Source organism: Chrysemys picta, chromosome 4, assembly GCF_011386835.1.
Source record: "Chrysemys picta bellii isolate R12L10 chromosome 4, ASM1138683v2, whole genome shotgun sequence".
In the NCBI taxonomy this organism is placed as follows: domain Eukaryota; kingdom Metazoa; phylum Chordata; order Testudines; family Emydidae; genus Chrysemys; species Chrysemys picta.
In genome coordinates, this window is record NC_088794.1 from 86,260,652 (window position 1) to 86,285,851 (window position 25,200).

The 25,200-nt window shown below is 43.1% G+C and overlaps 2 protein-coding genes across 7 annotated transcripts in view; one reads left to right on the forward strand and one right to left on the reverse strand.

Moving 5' to 3' along the window:
* Positions 1-25,200, forward strand: part of PALS1 (protein associated with LIN7 1, MAGUK p55 family member) — a 130,602-nt gene that overhangs the window by 96,019 nt on the left and 9,383 nt on the right. For 5 of the 6 annotated variants that reach the window (XM_005306689.5, XM_042849322.2, XM_065592901.1 and 2 more), the window contains 7 exons: positions 3,148-3,225; positions 5,294-5,477; positions 7,126-7,197; positions 12,313-12,384; positions 14,137-14,304; positions 20,616-20,818; positions 24,112-24,222. In XM_005306689.5, coding sequence (XP_005306746.1) covers positions 3,148-3,225; positions 5,294-5,477; positions 7,126-7,197; positions 12,313-12,384; positions 14,137-14,304; positions 20,616-20,818; positions 24,112-24,222 — 888 coding nt within the window. Of the gene's footprint in view, positions 1-3,147; positions 3,226-5,293; positions 5,478-7,125; positions 7,198-12,312; positions 12,385-14,136; positions 14,305-20,115; positions 20,176-20,615; positions 20,819-24,111; positions 24,223-25,200 lie in introns of those variants that run through there. The other variant, XM_065592903.1, reaches the window with a different exon arrangement.
* On the reverse strand, positions 16,628-19,155 carry LOC135983119 (myb/SANT-like DNA-binding domain-containing protein 2). Its single transcript, XM_065592906.1, has 2 exons — positions 18,370-19,155; positions 16,628-17,248 (listed from the first exon to the last, which is right to left on the reverse strand). Exons 1-2 carry the CDS (start codon positions 18,917-18,919, stop codon positions 16,734-16,736), a joined length of 1,065 nt encoding a protein of 354 aa, XP_065448978.1. The 5' UTR covers positions 18,920-19,155; the 3' UTR covers positions 16,628-16,733.

The following is a 25,200-nucleotide window of genomic DNA, read 5'->3' on the forward strand; positions in this document are numbered from 1 at the left end:
TCTTACAACCATTTGATTCAAAAGCTCTTAAACATCCATACTTTTGTAGCAGGGACTTGAAATTTGTTGGGGGTGGAGCTCAAGCGAGGGACATCATTTGTCCTCCTTGCAAATTCCATCCAAAGTTATCCAAGTTATAAGCCTCTGAAAAATCAGTTTGTACGTGCTTAATAGAGGTTTATAAGACTTTGGCAGTATTGTGTTCTGAAGATTGTCTGCGAAGAACTTACTCCATACTCACATAGCTCCTACTAGGTGGAGTCATATAATGGAAGATTGAATGTAGTATTGTGTAACTAAAGACTATATAATATTGTTATATACACAAAGGACTCGAGTTAGGGTTACATGGGCAACCTTAATGCTAGGATTTCTTAACTTTTGAGTGCTTGACTTTGAAACCTTTTAACATAATTTTATTTATAATAATTTTCTGGTGTTTTTTTAACTCTAACTTTACATCATTCAGCAGCTAATCCATGCAACATTTACAGAAGATAAATTTATTATCCTCATTTTACAAGAGGCCATACAACAAATCAATGTAATTTAGGATAGAATTCAGGAATTCCTGGCTCTAAGTCGCATGGAAGGGTCAGCTGAACTTTTTCTGTATAAATGATCTGCACTCACTCACTCCATGCATTACTTTCATAAGACCTGATTGTGCAAACATAACTGAGTGTAGTGCTTGCTACACTGTGTAAATCAAGTCCTAAGAACCACATTGTTGCAATGATTTACACACATTGTTTATTTTAAGCACTGTGAGCTGACTTGTCAGTCAGTAGAACTACGTGGTGTGTAAATTGAAGTGTATATGTAAGTCTTTACAGGATTGGGACTGTAAGCTCTTTAGGACAAGGACTTTGCTGACTTTCTTTATAGGACTGAGCACAGTATCAGTGTTTAACAATTAAATATTTTAGCTGTTAATGATATAATTTCTATGGATGATGGTTTTATGCCTTGACAGGTGAAGAAAATAAATTTGTTTATGTACTGTGACAAAGTTCCTCCTCCTATCTTGGTGGGTCCTGCGCTTATTGGCAGATTTTCTTGCCTCAGAGATTCACCATGTGGGTTGGGGAACAGCCCAGAGACCTTCCCCTCTGGAAGAACCCACAGTCCAGGTCAATTGGGAGGTTTGGGGGGAACCCGGGCCCGCCCTCTACTCCGGGTTCCAGCCCAGGGCCCTGTGGACTGCAGCTGTCTAGAGTGCCTCCTGTAACAGCTGCATGACAGCTACAACTCCCTGGGCTACTTCCCCATGGCCTCCTCCAAATACCTTCCTTATTCTCACCACAGGACCTTCCTCATGGTGTCTGATAACGCTTGTGCTCCTCAGTCCTCCAGCAGCATACCCTATCACTCTCCGCTCCTTGCACCTCTTGCTCCCAGCTCCTCACACTTGCACCACAAACTGAAGTGAGCTCCTTTTAAAACCCAGGTGCCCTGATTAGCCTGCCTTAATTGATTCTAGCAGCTTCTTCTTAATTGGCTCCAGGTGTCCTAATTAGCCTACCTGCCTTAACTGGTTCTAGCAGGTTCCTGATTACTCTAGTGCAGCCCCTGCTCTGGTCACTCAGGAAACAGAAAACTACTCATCCAGTGACCAGTATATTTGCCCTCTACCAGACTCCTGTACCCCACTGGTCTGGGTCTGTCACAGTACCTTTTGGTAATGTTTCAGTATAAACAAGCATTCTCTTTACACTTATAATTAGAAACACTGTTTTATAACTAAAAGAAATTTGAGTTCACCATGAACATTTTCATCTTTGTTTTAGCTCCTATATTTCTTTTCCAGTATCGACTAACTTATTAACAACTCAGAAGAGAGTGGCAGAATTGTAATCCTTGTAGTTCTCTAATTCCCCCATCTTTTTCTCAATAAAGTTGTATAGAGAAAATAATTTGTATGCACAACCAAGCTTTCTAGGCTTCCATCATCTGGAGATCATAGAATATCAGGGTTGGAAGGGACCTCAGGAGGTCATCTAGTCCAACCCCCTGCTCAAAGCAGGACCAATTCCCAACTAAATCATCCCAGCCAGGGCTTTGTCAAGCCTGACCTTAAAAACATCTAAGGAAGGAGATTCCATCACCTCCTTAGGTAACCCATTCCAGTGCTTCACCACCCTTCTAGTGAAAAAGTTTTTCCTAATATCCAACCTAAACCTCCCTCACTGCAACTTGAGACCATTACTCCTTGTTCTGTCATCTGGTACCACTGAGAACAGTCTAGATCCATCCTCTTTGGAGCCCCCTTTCAGGTAGTTGAAAGCAGCTATCAAATCCCCCCTCATTCTTCTCTTCTGCAGACTAAATAATCCCAGTTCCCTCAGCCTCTCCTCATAAGTCATGTGTTGCAGCCCCCTAATCATTTTTGTTGCCCTCCGCTGGACTCTTTCCAATTTTTCCACATCCTTCTTGTAGTGTGGGGCCCAAAACTGGACACAGTACTCCAGATGAGGCCTCACCAATGTCAAATAGAGGGGAATGATCACGTCCCTCGATCTGCTGGCAATGCGCCTACTTATACAGCCCAAAATGCCATTAGCCTTCTTGTCAACAAGGGCATACTGTCAACTCATATCCAGTTTCTCGTCCACTGTAACCCCTAGGTCCTTTTCTGCGGAACTGCTGCCTAGCCATTCAGTCCCTAGTCTGTAGCAGTGCGGAGGATTCTTCCGTCCTAAGTGTAGGACTCTGCACTTGTCCTTATTGAACTTCATCAGATTTCTTTTGGTCCAATCCTCTAATTTGTCTAGGTCCCTCTGTGTCCTATCCCTACCTTCCAGCGTATCTACCACTCCTCCCAGTTCAGTGTCATCTGCAAAATTACTGAGAGTGCAGTCCACGCCATCCTCCAGATCATTAATGAAGATATTGAACAAGATCAGCCTCAAGCTCTTTAGTCTTCCTTACTATGTCACTTTTCTGTAGTAATGCATGTATATTGGGATCATTATAAATCTTAACCCACATAATGATATAATGATGCATTTGATTATAGGGCCTGGATTTTCTTGGAATTTGTATTGCACTTTGAAAACAGTAAATGTTATTTATTGGAATCCCTAATTCAAACAATCAGTCAGGTATTTATGCTGTAGATTACTGGAGTCTTGTTTTTTGTTACAGGCTGACATGCATGGCACTCTGACGTTTGTGCTGATACCCAGTCAACAGAGCAAGCCGCCTCCTGCCAAGGAGACAGTTGTAAGTGAAATTTATGTTAATCTTACAACCATTGGTTTTCACCCAGTGCTTACAAAGGTTGTGGGTCATTTTACAGGATGAAACAAAAGAAATTGATTTAGACCTCAAAGATTTGAGTAACACTGCTGAAAATAATCACAGGTGACTGCCTAGGGCAGTGGTTCTCAAGCAGGGGTCCGTGTACACGGAGATCTTCCAGGGAATACATCAACTCATCTAGATATTTGCCTAGTTTTATAACAGGATACATAAAAAGCACTAGCGAAGTCAGTACAAACTAAAATTTCATACAGACAAAATGAAAAAGTAAGTAATTTTTCAGTAAATAAGTGCACTGTAACACTTTTTTGTATTTTTATGTCTGATTTTGTAAGCAAGTAGTTTTTAAGTGAGGTGAAACTTGGGGGTACGCAAGACAAATCAGACTCCTGAAAGTGGTATAGTAATCTAGAAAGGTTGAGAACCATTGGCCTTGAGAATTCCATCAAAATGTGATCATTTGTGCTTAGTTTATGGCCTTGTCTATGCTTGCAGCGACATATAGAGTATATGTAACTACACACCACAATGAAAGACTTTTAGTGGGAGGAGGCAGTGGAGTCTTTCACTGAGGCAGGGAAAGGCTCCAGCAGCTCCCTGATGCTGGAATCTTTTACTGCAACAGGGAGGCAGCAGGACCCTACACTGCTAAAAATAGTGCAGACATGGGAGGCCCTGCTTGGGCATGTAGAAGGCCTTTGCCCTGGTTGATTTTCCTCCAAAGAGCATTACCAGGAACTCCGAGAAATTATCCATTAGGGTGTAGATTTTGCCTTATGTCAGATGTGAGCACCCTTTAATGCAGGGTATGGCTGCAAACGCTGCTACTCTAAATGGATTCCTTCAGCTTGGCTGCAGACATCTAATTTGCAGCAGGAGAAATTCAAGGACGTGCTATAATGCCAAAGAGAACCTGTTTGGGGAGCAGATGCAAGCCTCTTTACAGAGAGATAAAATAACATACACACTAGTGTCTTGGGCCTGTGTCGTATCCCTCGTGGCCCTCATTTAAAAGATGCAAAGGAAAAGTTTCTCTTTTTATAAGCCATCTACAACTGATTTCAAAGGATCCCAACTCCAGGATGGTCACCTCATCAGCTGCAGAAGTTGACTGGTTCTAAGCCCAGTTCCTACAAGCAGCAAAAGCTGTAGGGTTCCAGAATGTGTACCCTATGTGCTACTTTCAGTATCCTGCCAGGATATCCCCGCTAGGAGCAAACTTAAAAGCTTTTTACACCTAGTTGTCCCTGGCCACCTTGGACATATGGTGCAAGTTCAGTTCGGTGAAGCAACTAACTCAGGCTTTCAGGAATACTCCCAAGAATGATCTCTGTCTTCTAAGTATCGGGGAAAAATGCTTCAGGAAATCCAGTCCCTCCTGGCAAAGACCGTCATCAATTTGTGCCACGTCGTGAAAAAGGAAATGGATTTTATTCTAAGTACTTCCTGATAAGCAAAAAAGCCAGGAGGACCCTGACCCTTCCAGGATCTCAAGGAATTAAATCAGTATCTGGTCAGAGAAAAAAATCTGAGCTAAGGGAGTTGTATAGGCTTTGTGATAAGAAGTGCTAACACAAGAATCAGAGTCCAGTGTAATGATGTCTTCAGAGAAGCAGAACTACAGATAAGTAGTCTTCCCTTTTAGCCAAAATTAAGTAGCAAAATTAGGAATTTGCATTTAAAAGTGCTACCAAAACCCCTACATGTGTCTCCATTAACTGGATTGAATTATTTCACCTCAGTGTTTTAGGTGCATAGTCATTTGTATGAAAGGATTTTTATGCCTTCATCTTCAGTTTCTAAACTTCCCCCAAATTGGTAGTTTTATTTTCCCTATCATTATAGATATTTTAGTAGTGCCGTCCATACCAGCATACAAGAGACTGACTCAAATATTGAAATTGCAACTTGTCACAATTTTTTTTTTCTTTTGTTTCACAGCCAAAGGGAGAGAATATTTTAGGGGACATGAATCCTTGGAATTACTAAATATTTTTTCCCTTTTATTTTTATATCTCTTGTTTCCTAGATGCACGTGAAAGCACATTTTGACTATGATCCTTCTGATGATCCTTATGTACCTTGCCGAGAGTTAGGTCTGTCTTTTCAAAAGGGAGATATACTCCATGTGATCAGCCAAGAAGATCCAAACTGGTGGCAGGCCTACCGAGATGGAGATGAAGACAATCAGCCTTTGGCAGGCCTTATCCCAGGTACAGTGCAATGTAACCAAAAACACAGATGTGCAGAAGTTTTGAGGTGCCATTGTTTGGAACACAAGCCACTACAGCAAGTGAAAAAGTCTTGAAAGAGACTTTTATATCCTGGAGTTTGGCTGGTTAAATGTCCATCTGTTGCTTGAATTTCTTTTGAGCAGAGAGAACCACTATGATGGTTTTATGATATAGAAATTAATTTACAGGTTCAAAAATAGTTACCTATTTCTTTCAAGCAGGTGTTAATTTTCTCATAGATAGGCATCCACTGGTATATCTGCCAATCACAGATTAGACCTGATCATTCCACCAGTTTCTTCTTTTTTCCCTTTGAGTTCAAATTTCCTCTGCTGTCTGCTACAGCAACACTTGCACTTTAACCCCAGTTTACTCTTCCGCACTCTGAGAAAGCAAATTTAGGCTCAGTAAATACAGAGAGCAGTAGATGGAGAAATTCCTCTTTCAAACTGCTGGGAGCCTCAGATTAATTGGATTTTCAATCATTGGAACCAGTGTTCACCTTCCATTGTGGAGCATCAGCAAGAGTTATTTATTAAGGTCTTATCTGTTACACCCATGCAATGCAAATCCATTGGCAGCAATATGGTGAACAAGAAATAATTTCGAAGACAGGTGTTTCACAAGGGTGACTTCATTACTTTGTGATGTTTGCATGAGATGAAAAGGAACCCAGTTTGATTCTTTAAGTCCAGGCTGATTTTGCAGGGCTGGAATTTATTTGGGGAAAAAAACACAACACATTTTTTACTTGCAAACTGAGCATATTTAATATGAAAATCATTGAGAAACAATGCCATTCTTCTATAATCGCTCTTCAAAACAGAATTGCTCAGAGTGATACTAAGGATACACTCCTCTTCCTTGAGAGGTATATGTTGGGAATGCTACAGCAGGGGTTTTCAAACTGGGGGTTGGGATCCCTCAGGGCTCGTAAGGCTATTACCTGGGGGGTCGTGAGCTGTCAGCCTACCAAGCCCTGCTTTGCCTCCAGCATTTATAATGGTGTTAAACATATAAAAAAGTGTTTTTAATTTATGGTGGGGGAGGGGGTCACACTCAGAGGCTTGCTATGTGAAAGGGGTCACCAGTACAAAAGTTTGAGAATCACTGCGCTACAGTGAATGACAGTTTTCTAAATAACTTTCTCCTTTTATAAGTGTTTGCATGGTACTTCTCAGAGATGAATCCTTCCATTTAAGAATCATAGACGTTAAAGATGGAAAAATCGTATTGGATCATCTAGTCCCTGTCCAAATATCCCTTATTTTGAAGGATTACACTTTAGTCAGTTACCTACGTTCCACACAAATTCACCATCTCCTTACTTTCATTGTTTAAAATTATATACATTAACTGTAGTAATGGAACTGAGATTATAGAAAGTTATTTACCCTAAAAGAATGAATTCCATAGATTTAAGTTTCATGTATGACACATTGTCCCTCATTTTGGATCTTTGTCACACAGTGTGTATCACTTGGGCCGTAGCAGATTGAGAGGTATGATAATGTAGCTGTGTAATTCTGAGAAATTAGTTAAAGAAAACTGGCATCTCGCCTGTCAAAGGAAATAGACATTGTTTCCCAATGCCAACTGCTTTTATGTACCTTTTTTGTATATTAAGGAAAGAGCTTTCAACAGCAAAGAGAAGCAATGAAGCAAACCATAGAAGAAGACAAGGAGCCAGAGAAATCAGGTTGGATATATATTCTAAAGAAAATTTCTTCTGTTGTACCAATGTTAATTCAAGTGGTGTCTCTGATGTTTTGGTATCAAAGGCCCTTTCACATGTTTTTTCATATGCACGCTTTTTTGTACAGCGTGGCTTCTTTCAATGTTATGCTCTACCAGCTCCATAATGGATTTTAACTTTGCCCTGAACTTAGATACCAGTTCAATTACAGGTTGCCCTTCTGGGTCATTGTTCCCTTCCCATGAATCTGACCAGATCTAGTGGGCCCTCTGATCTTTCTTCTGTATAAGAAATTGAAGAGGGAAACAAACAATAGGTAAAGCAATAGCATGTCCCAGTCCCCTGCCTTTCTATGTACGTACACTGTTAGCATGAATTTGAGTGTCCCATTAAATCTTTCAACCCATTTGTTTCTGGGAGATATGGGGTAGACTTTAATTGTTTTAGCCCACACCTTTTAAACAGTTGAAAGAATATGTGGGATGTGAAATTGGACCCATGAACTGGCAGTATTTCTTTTGGGGGAAAAAACCACTCTAACAACTTTGAAAATGAGTGCAATTGCAGACCCTATATTTCTTTTCTAGTATCGACTGACTTATTAACAACTCAGAAGAGAGTGGCAGAATTGTAATCCTTGTAGTTCTCTTCCCCCTTCTCCCCCCTCCCCCACTGAGCCCCAACCACCTTCACCTGGACCCCCCTGCAGAGTCCCATTACCATTGGACCCAGAATCCCCCAACAAGCCCCTGTGAATCCAGGTCCCCCTTGCACCCAGATCCCCCACTGAGCTTCCTGCACCCAGATTGCCCCACACCCCCTCCACACTTAGATCCTGCCTTGCTGAGCCTGCCTGCCCACATGGAGGGGCAGGGCCGTGGGGTGATTCTGGAGCAGGCTCAGTCCTTGTGCTGTCTTGGAGTGGGTGCAGCCTCACCACTGAATTTGTTTCCTGGGGGGAATGAGGGGGGAGGAGCTGCATAGTGATTTCCCACCTCTGTGCAGCCAGTGGCCTGTGCTCCCCACTGCCATGCGGGAGCCTCCACATTTATTTGACAAATTTATTTTTTTGGCACAGAATGACCTCAGGAGTACCTATCCCCACCCTCTGGCTATCAGGAATTGAAAGAAAGGGAGATGGGTTTCAAGAAGGTCACAGCAGGCAGGCAGGCACCACCTACTTAATGGTTAATATGCCATTAAAACTACAGAACTACTGTGTTGGGAACATCTCTGAGACCGGGCAAAGCGCGCAATGAGTTTACATGCTACTCCCTTATCCACTGTTGCCCCCATTCCCCCTTCTGTTCAGATGGGGGGGAGGCACATGGGGGAGCTGATCTCCTGTGCACCTGCCTGGAACCAAGCGAGTGAAGCTTCTGAGCCAGGGGAGCAGGGAGGACCCTTACCTGCTGATCAGGAAAGGGGACACAATTTAAAGGTCCCCCTGCGCCCCCCCAACAGCTTAAGTCACTCCTCCCCCTTCCCAGGCAGCCTCCCCCTTACCCTCAGTTCCCCTGTGGGAAAGCAGCTGTTCCTCTACTACCTCTCCTTGCAGAGCTGAAGCAGCAGCCCCTCCCTATAGCTTCCAGCTATTTGTTTGCCTCTCCACAGGGGAGAGGGAGAAGGCTCGTCAGGCAAACCCTGACAGAAAACTGGGGGGGAGGGTGGTATGTGACCCCGCTTCCCTGCAGAGGGGGGCATGCAATGGGCTGGGATGGGAGCAGGCTATAGTGCCCCTGGTTAGCCTGGTGCTCACCTATGCAGAGTTAAGTGTGTGCTCCTGCTGACAGTGCTGGTGGAAAGAGCAAGCCCTTTTCTGGACAAGTGGGGCAGGCTCTTAGGGGATGTTAGTACAGCAGGCCCACCCCCACCACAACCTAAATAGCAGGGAGGCTGCTCCAAGCCCCCATCTGGGACACAGGCAAGCTGCTGGCACACACATCCCTTCCCCTCCCCCTCTGCTCAACCTCAGCCACCCATCCCAGAGCTCCGATCAGGAGCTTCTTCAAGCGCAGCTCCACTCGCCATGGCTTCTAACACAGGGAGCCCTCTGTCCAGGGAGAGTGGGGAGCCCTTGAAACCCACCTCTGCTGCCTCACCGTAGGAGTTACCTGACTGACTGTCTAGTCAAGCTGCAGCTTGGGGCTGCCCTCTCCAGCAATGTCTCTCTCTCTCCCTGGCTGGCTGGCTGCCTCCCTAAGCCCAGGTGGCTCTTGATCGGCAGGTCAGGTCAGGTGGGAGGTATCAAAGGCGCCTCCTTCAGTACACTGCCCTGGGCGATTGCCCTGAGTGCCCTGGTCACAGGCTGACCCTGCAGGCCAATGTGGTGAAAACCTGGGGTGCCGTTATAAGCAGGGCACCTTTGGAGCAGGGGCATCCCCTCCTCCTCCTCCACCCCCCTCCGCACTGCTCTGCTGTTGTGCTGCTCCTGCTCCCTGCCTTGGAGCCAGCCCTGACCAGGTGCTCCTGGGAGCTTTCCTGTCTGCTGGGGAGAGGGGGGATGCTGATGTCAGAGTGTCCTCCCCACCCTTGCCCATGTACCCCATCTCCACAGAGTGGGGGGGGAGGGGACAGGGTTCAGGAGTGAGATGATTTAGGAGTGAGACTGTGTGTGTGTGTGTGTGTGTGTGTGTGTGTGTGTGTGTGTGTCTCACTCTCACACACACACACACACATATTTGTATTATTGTTATTACTTCTTGGTATTTCCTGCAATGCACGTAGTCTCCGTAATTTTATTCTTTCAAAGTTAAGGATTAGACTGCTATTCTTTCAGTTTTTTGACTGGTGTGTGCATTTCATAATTTTATTTCTCTCATCTTTACATTTAATTCTTTGAGTAGTGAGTTCTAAAATGCCTAACCTGTCCTGGCTGGAGTAATTATCATTATTACTTTTATTATCATATTGTGCTTTGTCATTCGTTATTTAAAGTGGTACAGTCAAATAATAGTATCCTTCTATAATGTAAATTTAGCTTGTACTAACAGTGCCAGTTTAAAAAACATAAGCTAAACACATAACTTTAGACACTGGGCAGATGAAGGTTGCTTATTTTCAAATTATATTTTTAGTTGTATCTGTAAAATAACTTAAAATTTGCATGAAAGTAAATGCAGTTCCAACTGTGATACCAATAGCAATGATGGAGTCAAGTGCTGGTGAGTCATGTACATTATTATGATCAGTAAACATAAATGCCAAAATCATTAGAAAAACAAATTCCCTTTCTTAATAAAAGGGGGGGGGGGAACCTTAATCCCATATGTTAAAATTAAGTATGTTTTTAGTGGAATGAAAAACAACTGACTAAAATAGAGTAGATAATGGCAGTAACACAGTGTGTGTCTGTTTGAGAAAGTAAGCAGATTTTATTTCTTTTTATTTATCTTTACGAAATATAGTGTACGAAGTATCAACCATGGGTTTCTGATGTGTGAAAGCTCCAGAACTGATACCTCAAGGCTTGGGATTGGGAATATTTTGCTGTATTATTTCCTGATCTTTTACATATGAACTTTAAATGTGGCTTTAATTGGAGTTTATCTTTTTTTTTTCCTTTTATATAGCAGTTAGCTGACAGGAGCATTATATCTAACTCCTAAGTTATCTATATAAAAAAAAAAAGCTAGAGTTGTTAGATGCCTAAGTAGTTGCTGGAATCACGGTTAAAGTTTCCTCCCACCCTCTAAAATCTGAAATGGTGCCCTGGTGAGCCAGGAGTGGCCAGAGGGCTGCAGGAAGGCCATGGGCTCTTGCAAGATGCCACCCTTAATTCTACGTTGCTGCTGACGGTGGCGTTGCTATCAGAGCTGGGCACCCGGCCAGCACCCACCGGTATCAGGCTGTCCTGCCACTGCTTAAATTGGGCCAGGGCTGATCTCTGTCATCTCTTTCAATTCAAATTAAATACTGGGGGAGGCAGTGGGGCCCAGAGGTGATGGAAGGAGGGAGCCTGTGGGAGCCAGGGATGATGGATGTGGATCCACAAAATACAAGTGTGCCCAGGGTGCCATTTTCACTAAGGCCGGCCCTGGATATAGTTGAAGTTGTAGTACAGGTCATGAATGCATTTTTCTATGTACCTAAATATGTAGATTCATAACCACAATTTGTAGATATGTCCTAATGAGCATTAAGTTCAGAACATGACACGGTTTCATAAAAGACCTTACTCGATACGCTTTTACAGTACCATAATACAGTATGCAGTCAGTTGGTTCAACTGCTCATTTTTGGGGTTTAAATCTTCTGTTCTCTCCTTGGAGTGTCTGGACTCTGATTGTCACAGGGACTCTGGAGCCTTGTCTACATACAGAATTTTAGGAAATTCTTCCACCTCTTGATCTAGCACAGATGGGATAATTCTCTGAAATTCTTAATGTAGGCAAGAAGTTTGTGTAGGAACTTGTTAATACTCAAATGGTGTTCTCATAGCACATGCAGATCTCATTGGAGTAATTCAAGAGCTGCAGGAGATGAGCCTCTCGTTCTCTCTGAGAGGAATTTCATCCACCACCCCTCAGTTGCTAAAATAGTGACAGAGGTGGGTTAGAAGAAAACTTCTAAAGATCTGTGTACTCTGAGACCACCTTAACTAGACACGGGTGGATAAAGTCTGGTCAAAGCAACAAAGAGGAGGTTCTTATCAACTGTCTTGTATGAACTCGCAGGGAGATAAGGGATATTAAGGCAGTCAGAGAGTAAGAGTTTATAATAGTCAAGACACAAAATAAGAGTGTATGTATGGTCAAGAGTTTTTAACAGTAAAGCCCTAACAGAAAGGATGGCCCTTGGAAATGTGGAAGAAATAGTAGGAGTATTTTATGTACTGGATGTATTAGGTAAGAGAGCAAGAAGAGTTAGATGATCTCAGGTTAGGAGTCTGAGCAATGCAGGAGGCTCTTGATATCGTGTTGTAGGAGTTAAATTAATCTAATACTACATATCTATAATCTATAGAAACTTATATTTCTTAATTTACTTAAAATACAGGTAAAATATGTAGAAAGACAAAATGTATCCTACCATCTTTAAGTACACAGACAGAAAAAAGAAGCTTTGTTTTTATGTACAAGCGTTTCTGATTCTAGTGATTTTTAATTTGACTTTCAGGAAAACTCTGGTGTGCAAAGAAAAATAAAAAGAAACGGAAAAAAGTTTTGTACAATGCCAATAAAAATGACGGTAAGTAGTAATAACCCTGCTGTGAACTGTATGCCAGTTTTAGAATTATCTAGTTAAAATGGCTGAACATTCTTTACCTTGCTATAACAATGACAAACCCATTTCTTATTATGTGCTACATAAAGCTTGTCCCTGCTATTTCTTATTGAATGTTGTATGCATATTCAATACGAGACTGAAACAGTGTCCCCAGAAAGTTCTTTCCAGTGGAGTTCTATATACAAAAGTACCTTTGGGATTCATGATAAATGCAAATTAGATGTATGACAAAGTCTGAAAAAAAATTGAATTTTGGTTATAAATATAAATGCCAAGAAATAATTGCTGAATTACTATTTCTTTGTTAGAAACCTAATTTATAAACATATCAGCAGATTTGTTCCCCAAACCCATGCCAATAGGGCCTGGCAGAACACTTTCTTCTGACAGGAAGAGGAATGTATTTTATTGCTGAATAGCGCAATCCTGGAAAAATAAACAGAGGCAATAAGATCTCTCCAATTCTCAGCCACAAGGCTGATATACCCATCAGAGGGACTCAAGAGTGAGAAGAGCACAGCGAGAAGGGAAGAGAGATGGGTTTCCCTAAGCTCCTTACATTGTGTGTCAGGCTCACACTGCAGTTAATACTGCCATATAGTAGTAATGTTGTTGTACCCATGTTGGTACCAGGATATGAGAGAGACAAGATGGGTGAGGTAGTATCTTTTATTGGACCAACTTTTGTTGGTGGAAAAGAGAAGTTTTTGAATGCCACAGAGACCACTTAAAATGAAGTGGGCAATTAACATCTCTGCAGTCATAGGACAAATGAGTTAGTAGATTAAAAATTGTTGTAGTGAGCCATAAAAACAGTGTCTCCATTGAGTCCATGATATTTAGTGTCTAGTAGAGTTGTGAATTCAAATTCCCAGCCTCCTCTTTTGAAGGGGTTTTGTAGGTTTTCTTGGAGACAAAGACTGAGAGATCGGGGATGGAGTGATTGCTTTGTGAAAAGTTTTCACCCACAGGTAATAGGATGTTTATCTTTTTAGCATATTTCTGTGAGAGTTTATTTGAGAGGATAGATAGTTGTTGCTGGGGCATTTGATGCACTGATGAGGTACACCGCATGTTGTGATTGGCATATTAGGACCCATAGATCTTGAAAGGTGTGTTGTGGGGGGTATTAATCATCGTAACCATAGAAATAGGTCTGCAGGTTTTGCATCTGTTGGTCTGACAGGGTCTGGTGCTGCTTGAGTTAGTGTATCCTGGTCTGTGGAAAACTTGCTTCTGATGAGCTTAGAAAGGCTGGGGGTATGAGTTGTAATTGTTTGATGATACCCCATATGGAGTAGACTTGTGTGGGGTTTGTTTGTTTTCCTGTACTGAAGCAGTTTCTCTTGAGCATATTCTGTAGTATCTTAGTGCCTGGTTGTAGATAAGATTCCTCCTTCTATCTGGGATGGTTAATGGATCTGTGGAAGTAAGTGTGATGATCCATGGGTTTCTTGTTTCATTTTAAGTGATCTCCTGCAATGTGTTAACCCCTTACGCTTAACAGTCTGTCCCATCTTCTATTTAGCTCTGACACTCTGGTTACCTTTTCCACACCTGAAGAAGAGGTCTGTGAGAGTTGGTTCAATAAAATAGTATCTCACCCACCTTGTCTTTGTCATGTAGTAATAACATCAGTCATGTATGTATCTGGTTGTCTGTTTTAAATAATGTTTCTCATGAGTTTTGTTTTGTTTGTTTTTCTCTCTGAAGATTATGACAATGAAGAAATTTTAACCTATGAGGAAATGTCACTGTATCACCAGCCAGCAAATAGGAAAAGGCCCATTGTCCTGATTGGCCCACAGAACTGCGGCCAGAATGAACTACGTCAGAGACTAATGAATAATGAAGTAGATCGCTTTGCAGCTGCAGTTCCTCGTAAGTTTGAGGGGAGTATGTGACACACCGGGGTACAATTCAGACTAGTGGAGGGCTGTCACCCCTGCCCTGCAACCTTGGGTGCCTTACAATGCATTGCTGATGTAGTTCCCTCCTGGGCCCCTCACAAACAGCCTTCTAGCATGCAAGCCACATCCTGAGTGTCCGTGTGGAACTGCAGCCTTCCAGTTACACCCTGGCTCTCAGCAGCCTCTGTTATACTGATGCCAACACACTTCCAGTCATGGATTTTCCCCAGAAATGTACTGCCTAGCCTTCTCCTGGATGGTATAAATATATTAAGTCCATTATTCCTTTAAGGGAATAATATGCCATTTTATTACCTTAAATAGTTAGTGTGTGTTTAAATTGAAGTGTCTGGGTATTAGATGAAACAAGTTTACCAACTACAAAGAGAGATTTTAAGTGAATATAAGTAATGCATAAAAGTTAGAAATGGTTAAAGAAAAATAAAGATAAAATGCTTACTAGTAAGAAACTATCTTAGGGTATGTCTACACTACGGGATTAATCCGAATTTAGATAATTCGGATTTGAGAAACAGGTTGTATAAAGTCGAAATGAATGCGGCCACACTAGCACATTAATTCGGTGGTGTGCGTCCAAGTACTGGGGCTAGCGTCGATTTCTGCACCGTTGCACTGTGGGTAGCAATTCCATAGCTATCCCATAGTTCCCGCAGTCTCCCGCGCCCATTGGGATTGTGGGTTAAGATCCCAGTGCCTGATGGGACAAAAAACATCGTCGCAGGTGGTTCTGGGTACAGCCTCACTTCCTCCCTCCCTCCCTCCCTCCCTGCATGAAAGCAACGGACGGCAGACAACCATTTTCGCGCCTTTTTTCCTGGGTGGGTGAACACTGCAGACTCCATACCACGGCAAGCATGGAGCCCGCTGAGGTCAAGACAGCACTCATGAATATTGTAAACACCTCGCGCGTTCTCGTGGAGTTTATGCTGAGCCAGGACCAGAAAAACGAGGAGAGGAGGCAGCGGCAGCGGCAGCGCAGCGACAAGCATGATGAGGACATGGACACGGACACGGATACAGAATTCAGTGAAACCACAGGCCCCGGTGCTTTGGAGATCATGTTGTTAATGGGGCAGATTCTAAACATGGAACGCCGATTCTGGGCAAGGGAAACAAGCACAGACTGGTGGGACCGCATAGTGTTGCAGGTCTGGGACGATTCCCAGTGGCTGCGGAACTTTCGCATGCGTAAGGGCACTTTCATGGAACTTTGTGACTTGCTGTCCCCTGCCTTGAAACGCCAGAATACCAAGATGAGAGCAGCCCTCACAGTTGAGAAGCGCGTGGCGATAGCCCTGTGGAAGCTTGCAACGCCAGACAGCTACCGGTCAGTCGGGAATCAATTTGGAGTGGGAAAATCTACTGTGGGGGCTGCTGTGATGCAAGTAGCCAAAGCAATCACTCAGGTGCTGCTACGAAAGTTTGTGACTCTGGGAAATGTGCAGGCCATAGTGGATGGCTTTGCTGCAATGGGATTCCCTAACTGTGGTGGGGCGATAGACGGAACCCATATCCCTATCTTGGCACCGGAGCACCAAGCCACCGAGTACATAAACCGCAAGGGGTACTTTTCAATGGTGCTGCAAGCACTTGTGGATCACAAGGGACGTTTCACCAACATCAATGCGGGCTGGGCGGGAAGGGTTCATGACGCTCGCGTCTTCAGGAACACAACTCTGTTTAAAGGGCTGCAGCAAGGGACTTACTTTCCGGACCAGAAAATAACCGTTGGGGATGTTGAAATGCCCATAGTTATTCTTGGGGACCCAGCCTACCCCTTAATGCCATGGCTCATGAAGCCATACACAGGCAGCCTGGACAGGAGTCAGGAGCTGTTTAACTACAGGCTAAGCAAGTGCAGAATGGTGGTAGAATGTGCATTTGGCCGTTTAAAAGGCCGCTGGAGATCATTATTGACTCGCTCTGACCTCAGCCAAAGAAATCTCCCCATTGTTATTTCTGCTTGCTGTGTGCTCCACAATCTCTGTGAAAGTAAGGGGGAGACCTTTATGGCAGGGTGGGAGGCTGAGGCAAATCGCCTGGCTGCTGATTACGCGCAGCCAGACACCAGGGCGATTAGAAGAGCACACCATGAAGCGGTGTGCATCAGAGAAGCTTTAAAAACCAGTTTCATGGCTGGCCAGGCTACAGTGTGAAATATCTGTTTGTTTCTCCTTCATGAAAACCCGCCCCCTTTATTGACTGATTTTCTGTAAGGAACCCACCCTCCCCCTTCCCCCAGCTTTCTTTCAAACCAAATAAAGTCACTATCATTTAAAAATCATTTATTCTTTATTAATAGATTAGAAAAAGAGGGAGGGAACCCGGGTGGTATTTGGGAGGAGGATTACTGGGAAGGAAAAAGCCACAAAGAAAAGGTTAAAAAAATGACAGCCTTTTGCTTGGGCTGTCTACTGGGGTGGAATGGGAAGGTGTACGGAGCCTCCCCCCCCGCGTTCTTACACGTCTGGGTGAGGAGGATACGGAACATGGGGAGGGGGGAGGGTGGAACAGGGGCTGAAGCGGCAGTCTGTTTTCCAGCAGCCGTTCCTGAACCTCCACCAGACGCTGGAGCAGCCCCAGCGTTGCTTCCTTCATCCTCTGGTCTTCCTGACGCCACCTCTCATCTCGAGCGTCTCTCCTCTCCTCACGTTGGTCTCTCCTCTCCTCACGTTGGTCCCTCATGTCCTCACGTTGGTCCCTCCTCTCCTCACGTTCACTGACTTCTTTCCTATACTTTGAAACTGTTTCCTTCCACTCATTCAGATGAGCTCTGTCACTCCTGCTGGATTGCATAATTTCAGAAAACATCTCTTCTCGCGTCTTTTTTTTACGACGCCTTATCTGTGATAACCTTCGGGATGGAGGAGGGAGGCTTGAGGAATTTGCAGCTGCTGTAGGGAGGGGAAAAAAGAGAGAATTGTTTTAAAAGCTACATTTTGCAGAACAATGCTTATACTCTTTCACGGTGACCAACACTGTTCACATTACATAGCACATGTGATTTCTGTGCAAGGTCGCATTTTGCCTCTTAATGCTGAGTGCCTGTGGCTTTGCTGCTAGAGATCACAGGTCTGGGCAACAGAATTCTGCTTGCATGCGGCCATGGTAAGCCATTCTCTTACAGCTTCTGCGCCCTACTTTCCCACATACCAAGCATAGCTTGTAGAGTGCTGCAGAAGCCTGGCCAATCTCAGCCAGTTGGGGGGGGGGGGGGGAGTGTGGTGGGGCTTGTCTGGGCAAGTAGAGTGCTGCGGTTTTTCTGTTAACATTCAGCAGCACCAGAAAACAAACTAACCACGGTACCCCTCCCCCCCACCGCGTGGCTGGTATCAGGGAAGATCCCTACAGGCACCAAACTAATCCCCCCCCCACCGCCGCCCCCCCCCCTCGCCATGAATTCTCTGGGATGATCACAGTACCCCTCCCCCCACCGCGTGGCTGGTAACAGGGAAGATCCCTGCTAGCCAAACGCGAAAAACTCAGGGCCAATTTCCCATCTGCGCTTGGCTAACTGCAGGGAAGGATTTATTTTCCGCCACAGGCAAACAGCCCAGTAGGAACGGCCACCTCTGTCCCCTTAATTAAGTTCCCGTATTTCAACCAGGTTACCAGGAGTGATATCACTCTCCTGAGGATTACACAAGAAGATAAAGAACGGATGTTGCTTGAATGCCAGCAAACACCGGGACCATACGCTGCCAGGCTTTGTCAGGCAATGATACCAGATTACTTGCTGCAAGCATGGCGTGGTCAAGTGTCCTACCATGGAGGAGGGAATAAAGATGCACTGCCCAGAAACCTTCTGGCAAGGCTTTCGGAGTACCTCCAGGAGAGCTTCATTGAGATGTCCCTGGAGGATTTCCGCTCCATCCCCAGACACGTTAACAGACTTTTCCAATAGCTACAGACTTTTCCAGTAGCTGAACTGACCGCGAATGCAAAGTCAGGCAAAGTAATCATTAAAAACCGTTTGCTTTTAAAACAAGTTTTATATTTTAAAAGGTAAACTCACCTGAGGTGCCTTCCATGGGGTCAGAGTCTTGGGTACTGGCTTGGGAGGCTTGGGAGGCTTGGGAGGGTACTTCAGTCAGGGTGATAAAAAGATCCTGGCTGTTGGGGAGAATGGAGTGCTGTGTGCTCTCTGCAAGCTCATCCTCCTCCTCCTCCTCCTCCTCTACCCCATCGGCAGAATCCTCAGGCGTCGAGACTATCCCCGACCCAGAATCCACGAACACAGGTGGGTTAGTGGTGGCAGCCCCCCCTAGAATTGCATGCAGCTCGGCGTAGTAGCGGCATGTCCGCGGCTCTGACCCGGAGCGACCGTTTGCCTCCTTTGTTTTCTGATAGGCTTGTCTGAGTTCCTTGACTTTCACGCGGCACTGATCTGAGTCCCTATTGTGGCCTCTCTCCATCATGCCCTTGGAGATTTTTTCAAAAATTTTTGCATTTCGTCTTTTAGAACGAAGTTCTGCAAGCACTGAATCCTCTCCCCATACAGCGATCAGATCCAGTACCTCCCTCACGGTCCATGCTGGTGCTCTTTTTCGATTATCAGCCTGCATGGTTACCTGTGCTGATGAGGTATCTGTGGTCACCTGTGCTCTCCACGCTGTGCAAACAGGAAATGGAATTCAAATGTTCGCGGGGCTTTTCCTGTCTACCTGGCCAGTGCATCCGAGTTTAGATTGCTGTCCAGAGCGGTCACAATGATGCACTGTGGGATAGCTCCCGGAGGCCAATACCATCGAATTGCGGCCACACTAACCCTAATTCGAATTGTTAAAATCGATTTTGGCACTACTCCGCTCGTTGGGGTGGAGTACAGAAATCGATTTAAAGGGCCCTTTACATCGAATTAACTAGCGTCGTTGTGTGGACGGTTACAGGGTTAATTCGAATTAAAGCTGATAAATCCGAATTAAAGTCGTAGTGTAGACCAGGCCCTAGTTGCAAAGCAAACTTTCTCACCACATGCTCCAGTAGATTACTGACCATTTTCAGGTCAGGGCCCCTCCCCAAAGTCCAACAGCGGTTTCCTTTTGTCTTCTCAGGTGCAGAAAAAGAGATGTGCAGGGAGGGGGGGAGAGGGGTCCCTTCGGGTGTTTGTCCCTGCTTTTCATAGTTCCAGTCCCCTTCTTGAAACCTATATCCAGCTGAGAACTAGGAGACACAGACTCTGTGTGGAAGAATATTCCCTACTGGGGTTTTTTCTTTTCTTTCCTGTTTGAACTTCCTTTGTTTTCCCTTCCTGCTTGATGACTCTGTTTACTGCTTAAATGCAAATAAAGGTAAGCACACGTTCCTTCATTTAGGACAGACCTATTTGCCAACTTTTGCTTGGGCAGGGCTGTGTGATTTGGAACATTTGTACAGAAAAGTCTTAAAGCTTCACATACAGTGTTGCCACATATATTTTATTAGGACAATACTGACCAGCAAATTGAGTTTTCAAATGATACCTTACATGGCATACCTTGTACAAAGATTATTACAGTAGTTTGTAGGGTGTGAATACAGGGGTGTGTTCCATCAGACTGTATAACCACCAGCCTACATATACCCTACACCCAGATCACCTCAGGCTATGATCTTAGTGAATATTGCAAGCTAAGCATGGTAAGATCAGTTCTGAGTTAGAGGATCAGTAAAGATAACCTTTGTGTGCAGAAAGTAGCTTTGATAAGTCAGTACTGGAATGGTGCCATAACATGGTGTTAGGTGCTGCTGGAAGTGCTTTTTTTTTTTTTTCTTCTCCCAGATGGGACATAAAATTGGGACACTTACAGTAGTCAAAAATCCCATGGAACACTTCACAATAGTAAGTGATTTTAACATGGGGGTCCTGGCTAAATTCAAATTTGGGATGATTATACTGTGCTTTCCTAACTTCCCCCTGCAGTTTCCATTGAATATGATATTCTCCACTACGTGTCCTGAATTATGTTGCTGTGTGTTGTTAAAGAGCTGGAGCTTTCCATCCAAAGTGGCTGCATAGTGAAGGGATTTCTTTTCTAGTTGGTAAAGAGTTTCCAGATCATTCTGGGTGAAAAATCACTAAATGCAAGATCAGTATCATACAATTGACATAGACTAATCTGTTTAAAGATATTTATTTTTGAAAAGAGAATAGCTGCCCTTTTGTCTAATTGGATATTGCATTGTACTATAACCTGAAAAGGGGTATTACTCCTGAACCATTTGGAATTTGAGAAGTACACAATTTTTTCTCAACGTCAGTTTGGCTGTTGTTAATTTCAGATACCACTCGGAGTAGGCGAGAGAATGAAGTAGCTGGCAGAGATTACCATTTCATCTCACGGCAGGCATTTGAGACTGACATAGCTGCAGGGAAATTTATTGAGCATGGCGAGTTTGAGAAGAATCTGTATGGTACCAGCATAGACTCTGTGCGGCAAGTCATCAACTCTGGCAAGATATGCCTTTTAAATCTCCATACACAGGTATTACATTTAATTGCAGTAGTTGTTATGAAAACTGAACATGTTAATGAAGGAACTACATCTGGTATTAGTAAAACCACATTGGTGGCCTGTGTGAAACGAACACCTGGTCACAATCCATTTCCTATTAATCTGTTTGCAGCCTGTTCAATCCCTAGGGCAGCCCCTTTTATATATTGTTCAGGCATTCTGGCAGATAAAGTATAGGAAGCTTGTATATCTGCAGCCTGATCCATATCTGTTCTGTAGATAAATAGTACTTGTGAAAAGTGCTCTGGAAACTGAAGCCCTAAGTACTTTTAACCTTTTTAAGGAGTGTTGATAATGCCCACCTTCCCCCACTGCCTTGGAATGCTCTTACTGTCTGGACTCTGAAATCTTGCAGATGGTGGAGTAGTTTGGGGACGGTACCTCTCTTTTCAAACTAAGGCACTGATTAGCAAGGGAGTGCTCATGCAGTCCCCAGAAGGAACAGCTCTAGCAGGTGGAATATACAGCAATACTTTTAATCAACTCCAGTTTCTGCTATGACCTCTTTTTAGCCTTTGCTACCTTGTAAAATTACAGCAAAGGCTGTAAAACATTATGAGCCCTCCTGTCATTGTTCCACAGAGGGCAATGAGTTTGCATCACTTCACTGTTTGTGTGTGTTGACCCGGGGATAAATGCAGGTGAAATAGGATTGATAGCGTGAATGCTCAATAACATACCATCTAAACATGGGCCTGTGCTAGTGCTTTAATTGCATGTGGAATAAATCTGTGTAGTTGAGACCCTTGACTTAAGTGAAAGTTGAAGGAAGGGTGTTCTGTACTTTGCGGGATCAAGCTTTTTTCATTCTAAACATATTTTGAAACATGGTAAAACTCAGCTCAAGTTGAAACTCAGCATGCAGTTTAGAGGGGAAACTTTCATCAAATGCTTGGAAAGGGGGGTGGGGTTTCCTCCAATTAAATGAAAATAACTTTAAAAGAAAAACTATTTAAAACAAAAATCTAGTGGTTTTGAAATTCAGAATTTTTTTCACTCCTGAAATTCATATGCTGGTGGGATTTATTTCAGAGAGACAAACGTGGGTAGGTGCTCACTACGGTGATGAGTGCAGTATAAGAACTTGTATAGAGTAGAATAATTGATCTGTAATGTGACTGAATATTTTGTGCTGGTTTGGTTCAGGGGGAAATTAATTTGCAATAGCCAAGGAGTTATGATTAGCAAAGTACTTACTTCACTTGTCTAGTAATTAACTACTTTAAGAAATAACATTTATTTTTCAAGAATCTACCAAGGGATATTTAAGGTGGTATAAAATTAGAGCTGGCTGGAAATTTTCCAATGAAACAGTTCCATTGTAAAATGCCAATTTGTCAAACCCAAAATATTTTGTGAAAACCTCTCAGGTTAGGTAAGTTGTTGGCGACTCAAAGGCAAGGTTCTGATGGAGCCATGGGAAACCTGCCGGCTTGCCGGTCCACTAGGGAGCCAGGGTATTAAAAGTTCAGTGGCTCTGGGACAGCTCCAGCCTATGAGCTGCCACAAGCCTGAGGACCTGGTCTTGCAGGTTCCATGGCTCTGGTGCAGGCAGACATGCCAAACTTCCATGCTCCCTGCCTTGAAGCTGGGAGCCTGAAACGCATAGGAGCTCCAGCTCTAACCAGGGCTTGACTCCCAGCTCTACTGAAGGGAGCCTGGAAGACCTTAGAACACCTATTAACGCTGGGGCTCTCAGGCCTTCCAAGCTCCCTGTTGCTGAACCTGGAAGACCTGGGATTCGCTCCCAGGATGTGCAGCTCTGGGTCTGCTCTACCATGCAGACTGCCCCAGGCTGGGGAGGTCCACATGGCAGGGCTGCCCCAGAAACACAGACCCCACTACTCTAATAGCTGCTAAGTGAAATTGACATTCTTGTTGGTTTCACTCAGCCACTGTCAGGGTACTGGGGAGCAGATTTCATTTAGAAAACACCATATATCGGTCTTTCTGATTCATGAAATATTTTGGGGATTTCTAATTCACTAGAAACTTTGAAACAACTTGAATTAATTCCAATTTGGAACAAAACCAAATTTAGAAAAAGCAAAACTTCCTGCAAATCAGAAATCCCATTTTTGGTCAGCTCTATGTACAGTAACCAGAGCACATACTTTATTTAATAACAGGTAAAACTGCACATTAGAATTTAACTTTTAGTAAAACCAAAAGGATTTGCCAGGGCATTTTTATAGTCTTGTTATGCCAGCCACAGTATCACATATAATTGTCCTGTATTTGTTAAGCCCGTGTGTAAAATAGCAATTAGATAATCAAATACAAATAGTGGAAAATCACATTGGTGTAGTTACAAAAGAATTACCTAAATGATTTCCATTATTTGTTTTTAACTATATACATTTGGAGAACTTTAACCCTATTTCAGAAGTTTAAAAAGTCACAGTTACACTGACCGTGCATTCCAATCTGGGTAGTGTAATACTTCATATTTCTCTAGAATGGTCCATGAGAGAATCTCAAAACACATAATTAAAAATTAATTACACTTCTTAACACACACTGTGAGGCTGGTAAGTGATCTTATTTTGAAAATGAGGAAGCTGAGTCACAGAGAGGTGATGACTTCTCCAGGGTCACAAAAAAGGAAGTCCTTGAAGAGCCAGAAATAGAATCCAGTCCTCCTGACTCCCTGTCCTGTGATCTTGCCACAAAACTATGCAAAATGGATGCTTAGCACATCACTAATGCACTTGGTGTGTCTTGGTAAGATAAACTGTGAGAGGATAACAAGTTTGTTTTTCGAATTTTAAGGTTAATGCTGTGTGTGGAATTTTTAACAGTATGTAACAGAACACATTATATACTGGTTCTCAGTTGTATATGGAGAAATTGCAACTGTAGTTTAAGACTGTTTGTACTTTGGACACTGAAAGAAGTTTAATTAGTCTGAGTTCATATATTTAGTTTCTGCCACTCCAACTTTGTTGAACAGTTGACCTACTTTTCTGTTAAGAACTCTGAGCAAGAGTAAATGTTGAGGTTCCCATAAGCAATAAAAAAAAAAGTTGTAATACCAATTGCCTAGGAAAAGGTGAATGGCACCAGAGTTAGTGATGATTAACAATGCCACATAGCCAGACAATAATGCTGCTATTAAGGAATGTCACAACTTTAAATAAACTCTTTAAATTTATACTGAGTTACCTTAGCATTTGAGAACATTATGTGAACAGTGCATCTATACTTTTCCTTTACCAATATTAATGAGATTGAAATAATAAATGGAACATTTTCTTCTTCAGTCATTGAAGACCCTACGCAATTCAGACTTGAAACCATATATTATCTTCATTGCACCACCTTCGCAAGAGCGGCTACGTGCTTTATTGGCCAAAGAGGGTAAAAATCCAAAGGTAATTTAACATTTCTTAGTAAGTGGGTTTTGTTTACAAGTCTGGAGCTCTTTTGATAAAGACAACTCCAAAGAGTTTGGCATAAAAATATTAAGCATTATTACTGCAATCTAAAAATATGTAATATGAAAAATGTTAGGCCCAGAGAATTAAATTTAATTATTTAACTTTAGGAACTTATGCCTCATTGAGTGGGTGCATTATGTGGGAAGAGAGCATTCTAGTGCTGGTCTAGCATGTAGTTCTACGATATATTTCTCTTTCCTGTCCTTTTCCTTTAAAAACAAAAATCTAAATCAAAACAAATTAAGTAGTGTTTTTTTAAATTGTTACATGATGTCTCATTTACTGCATACTATCCAGCCTGTAACACTTGGTGGCTTTGAGCAACTGACAGTGACATTCTTTTGGGCTTGAAGATCTGCTTTTTAACTTGGGATCAGTTGCTGCTTTAGTGCTTTTACTCCATGCATGCCAAAGAGTCAAGGGTCAAGCTTTGAAGTGCTTAACTCCAGAGCTATGGTGAGCCACCAGTTAAAAATACTTGAATGGGCCAGCAAGTGGGCTTCAACTATTATTTTCATACTTAAAATTTAAAGAATAAAAAACTAGCAAAGTGTGCAAAGGAAAACAAGAAAAGATTTAAAATACGACAATGTCTCATACAGGACAAGTGTACATTGCTGCTTCAGTTCTAACCACCTCTATACCCTTCTCCTTTTCTCACACCACTGTTCACTCTTCTGCCACTTTTCTCTGTGGGTTTGTCTTCCCTAGAAAACCAGCTTGTGTTAGAAGACAACCTCGAGCAGTTGTGTTATCTAATGTAGTTTTAAAGACAGTGTTTTGGTCAGTGTAGATCAGGGTCATGAGTAAACATTACTAGAGCCATATATTTCCGAAGAGCAGCTGGCATGGAGTTGAACACTACAGCGATGGACTCCTGACATTGGAAGTAATTTCACCAGTCTTAAAGTA

Excerpts from the sequence above, each read along its gene's own strand:
- LOC135983119 (XM_065592906.1), bottom strand. The coding sequence starts at position 18,919 with ATGCAGGCTGATAATCGAAAAAGAGCACCAGCATGGACCGTGAGGGAG. Across the intron at positions 17,249-18,369 it reads CCCCATGGAAGGCACCTCAG|CAGCTGCAAATTCCTCAAGC; the intron begins GTGAGTTTACCT and ends CCCTCCCTACAG.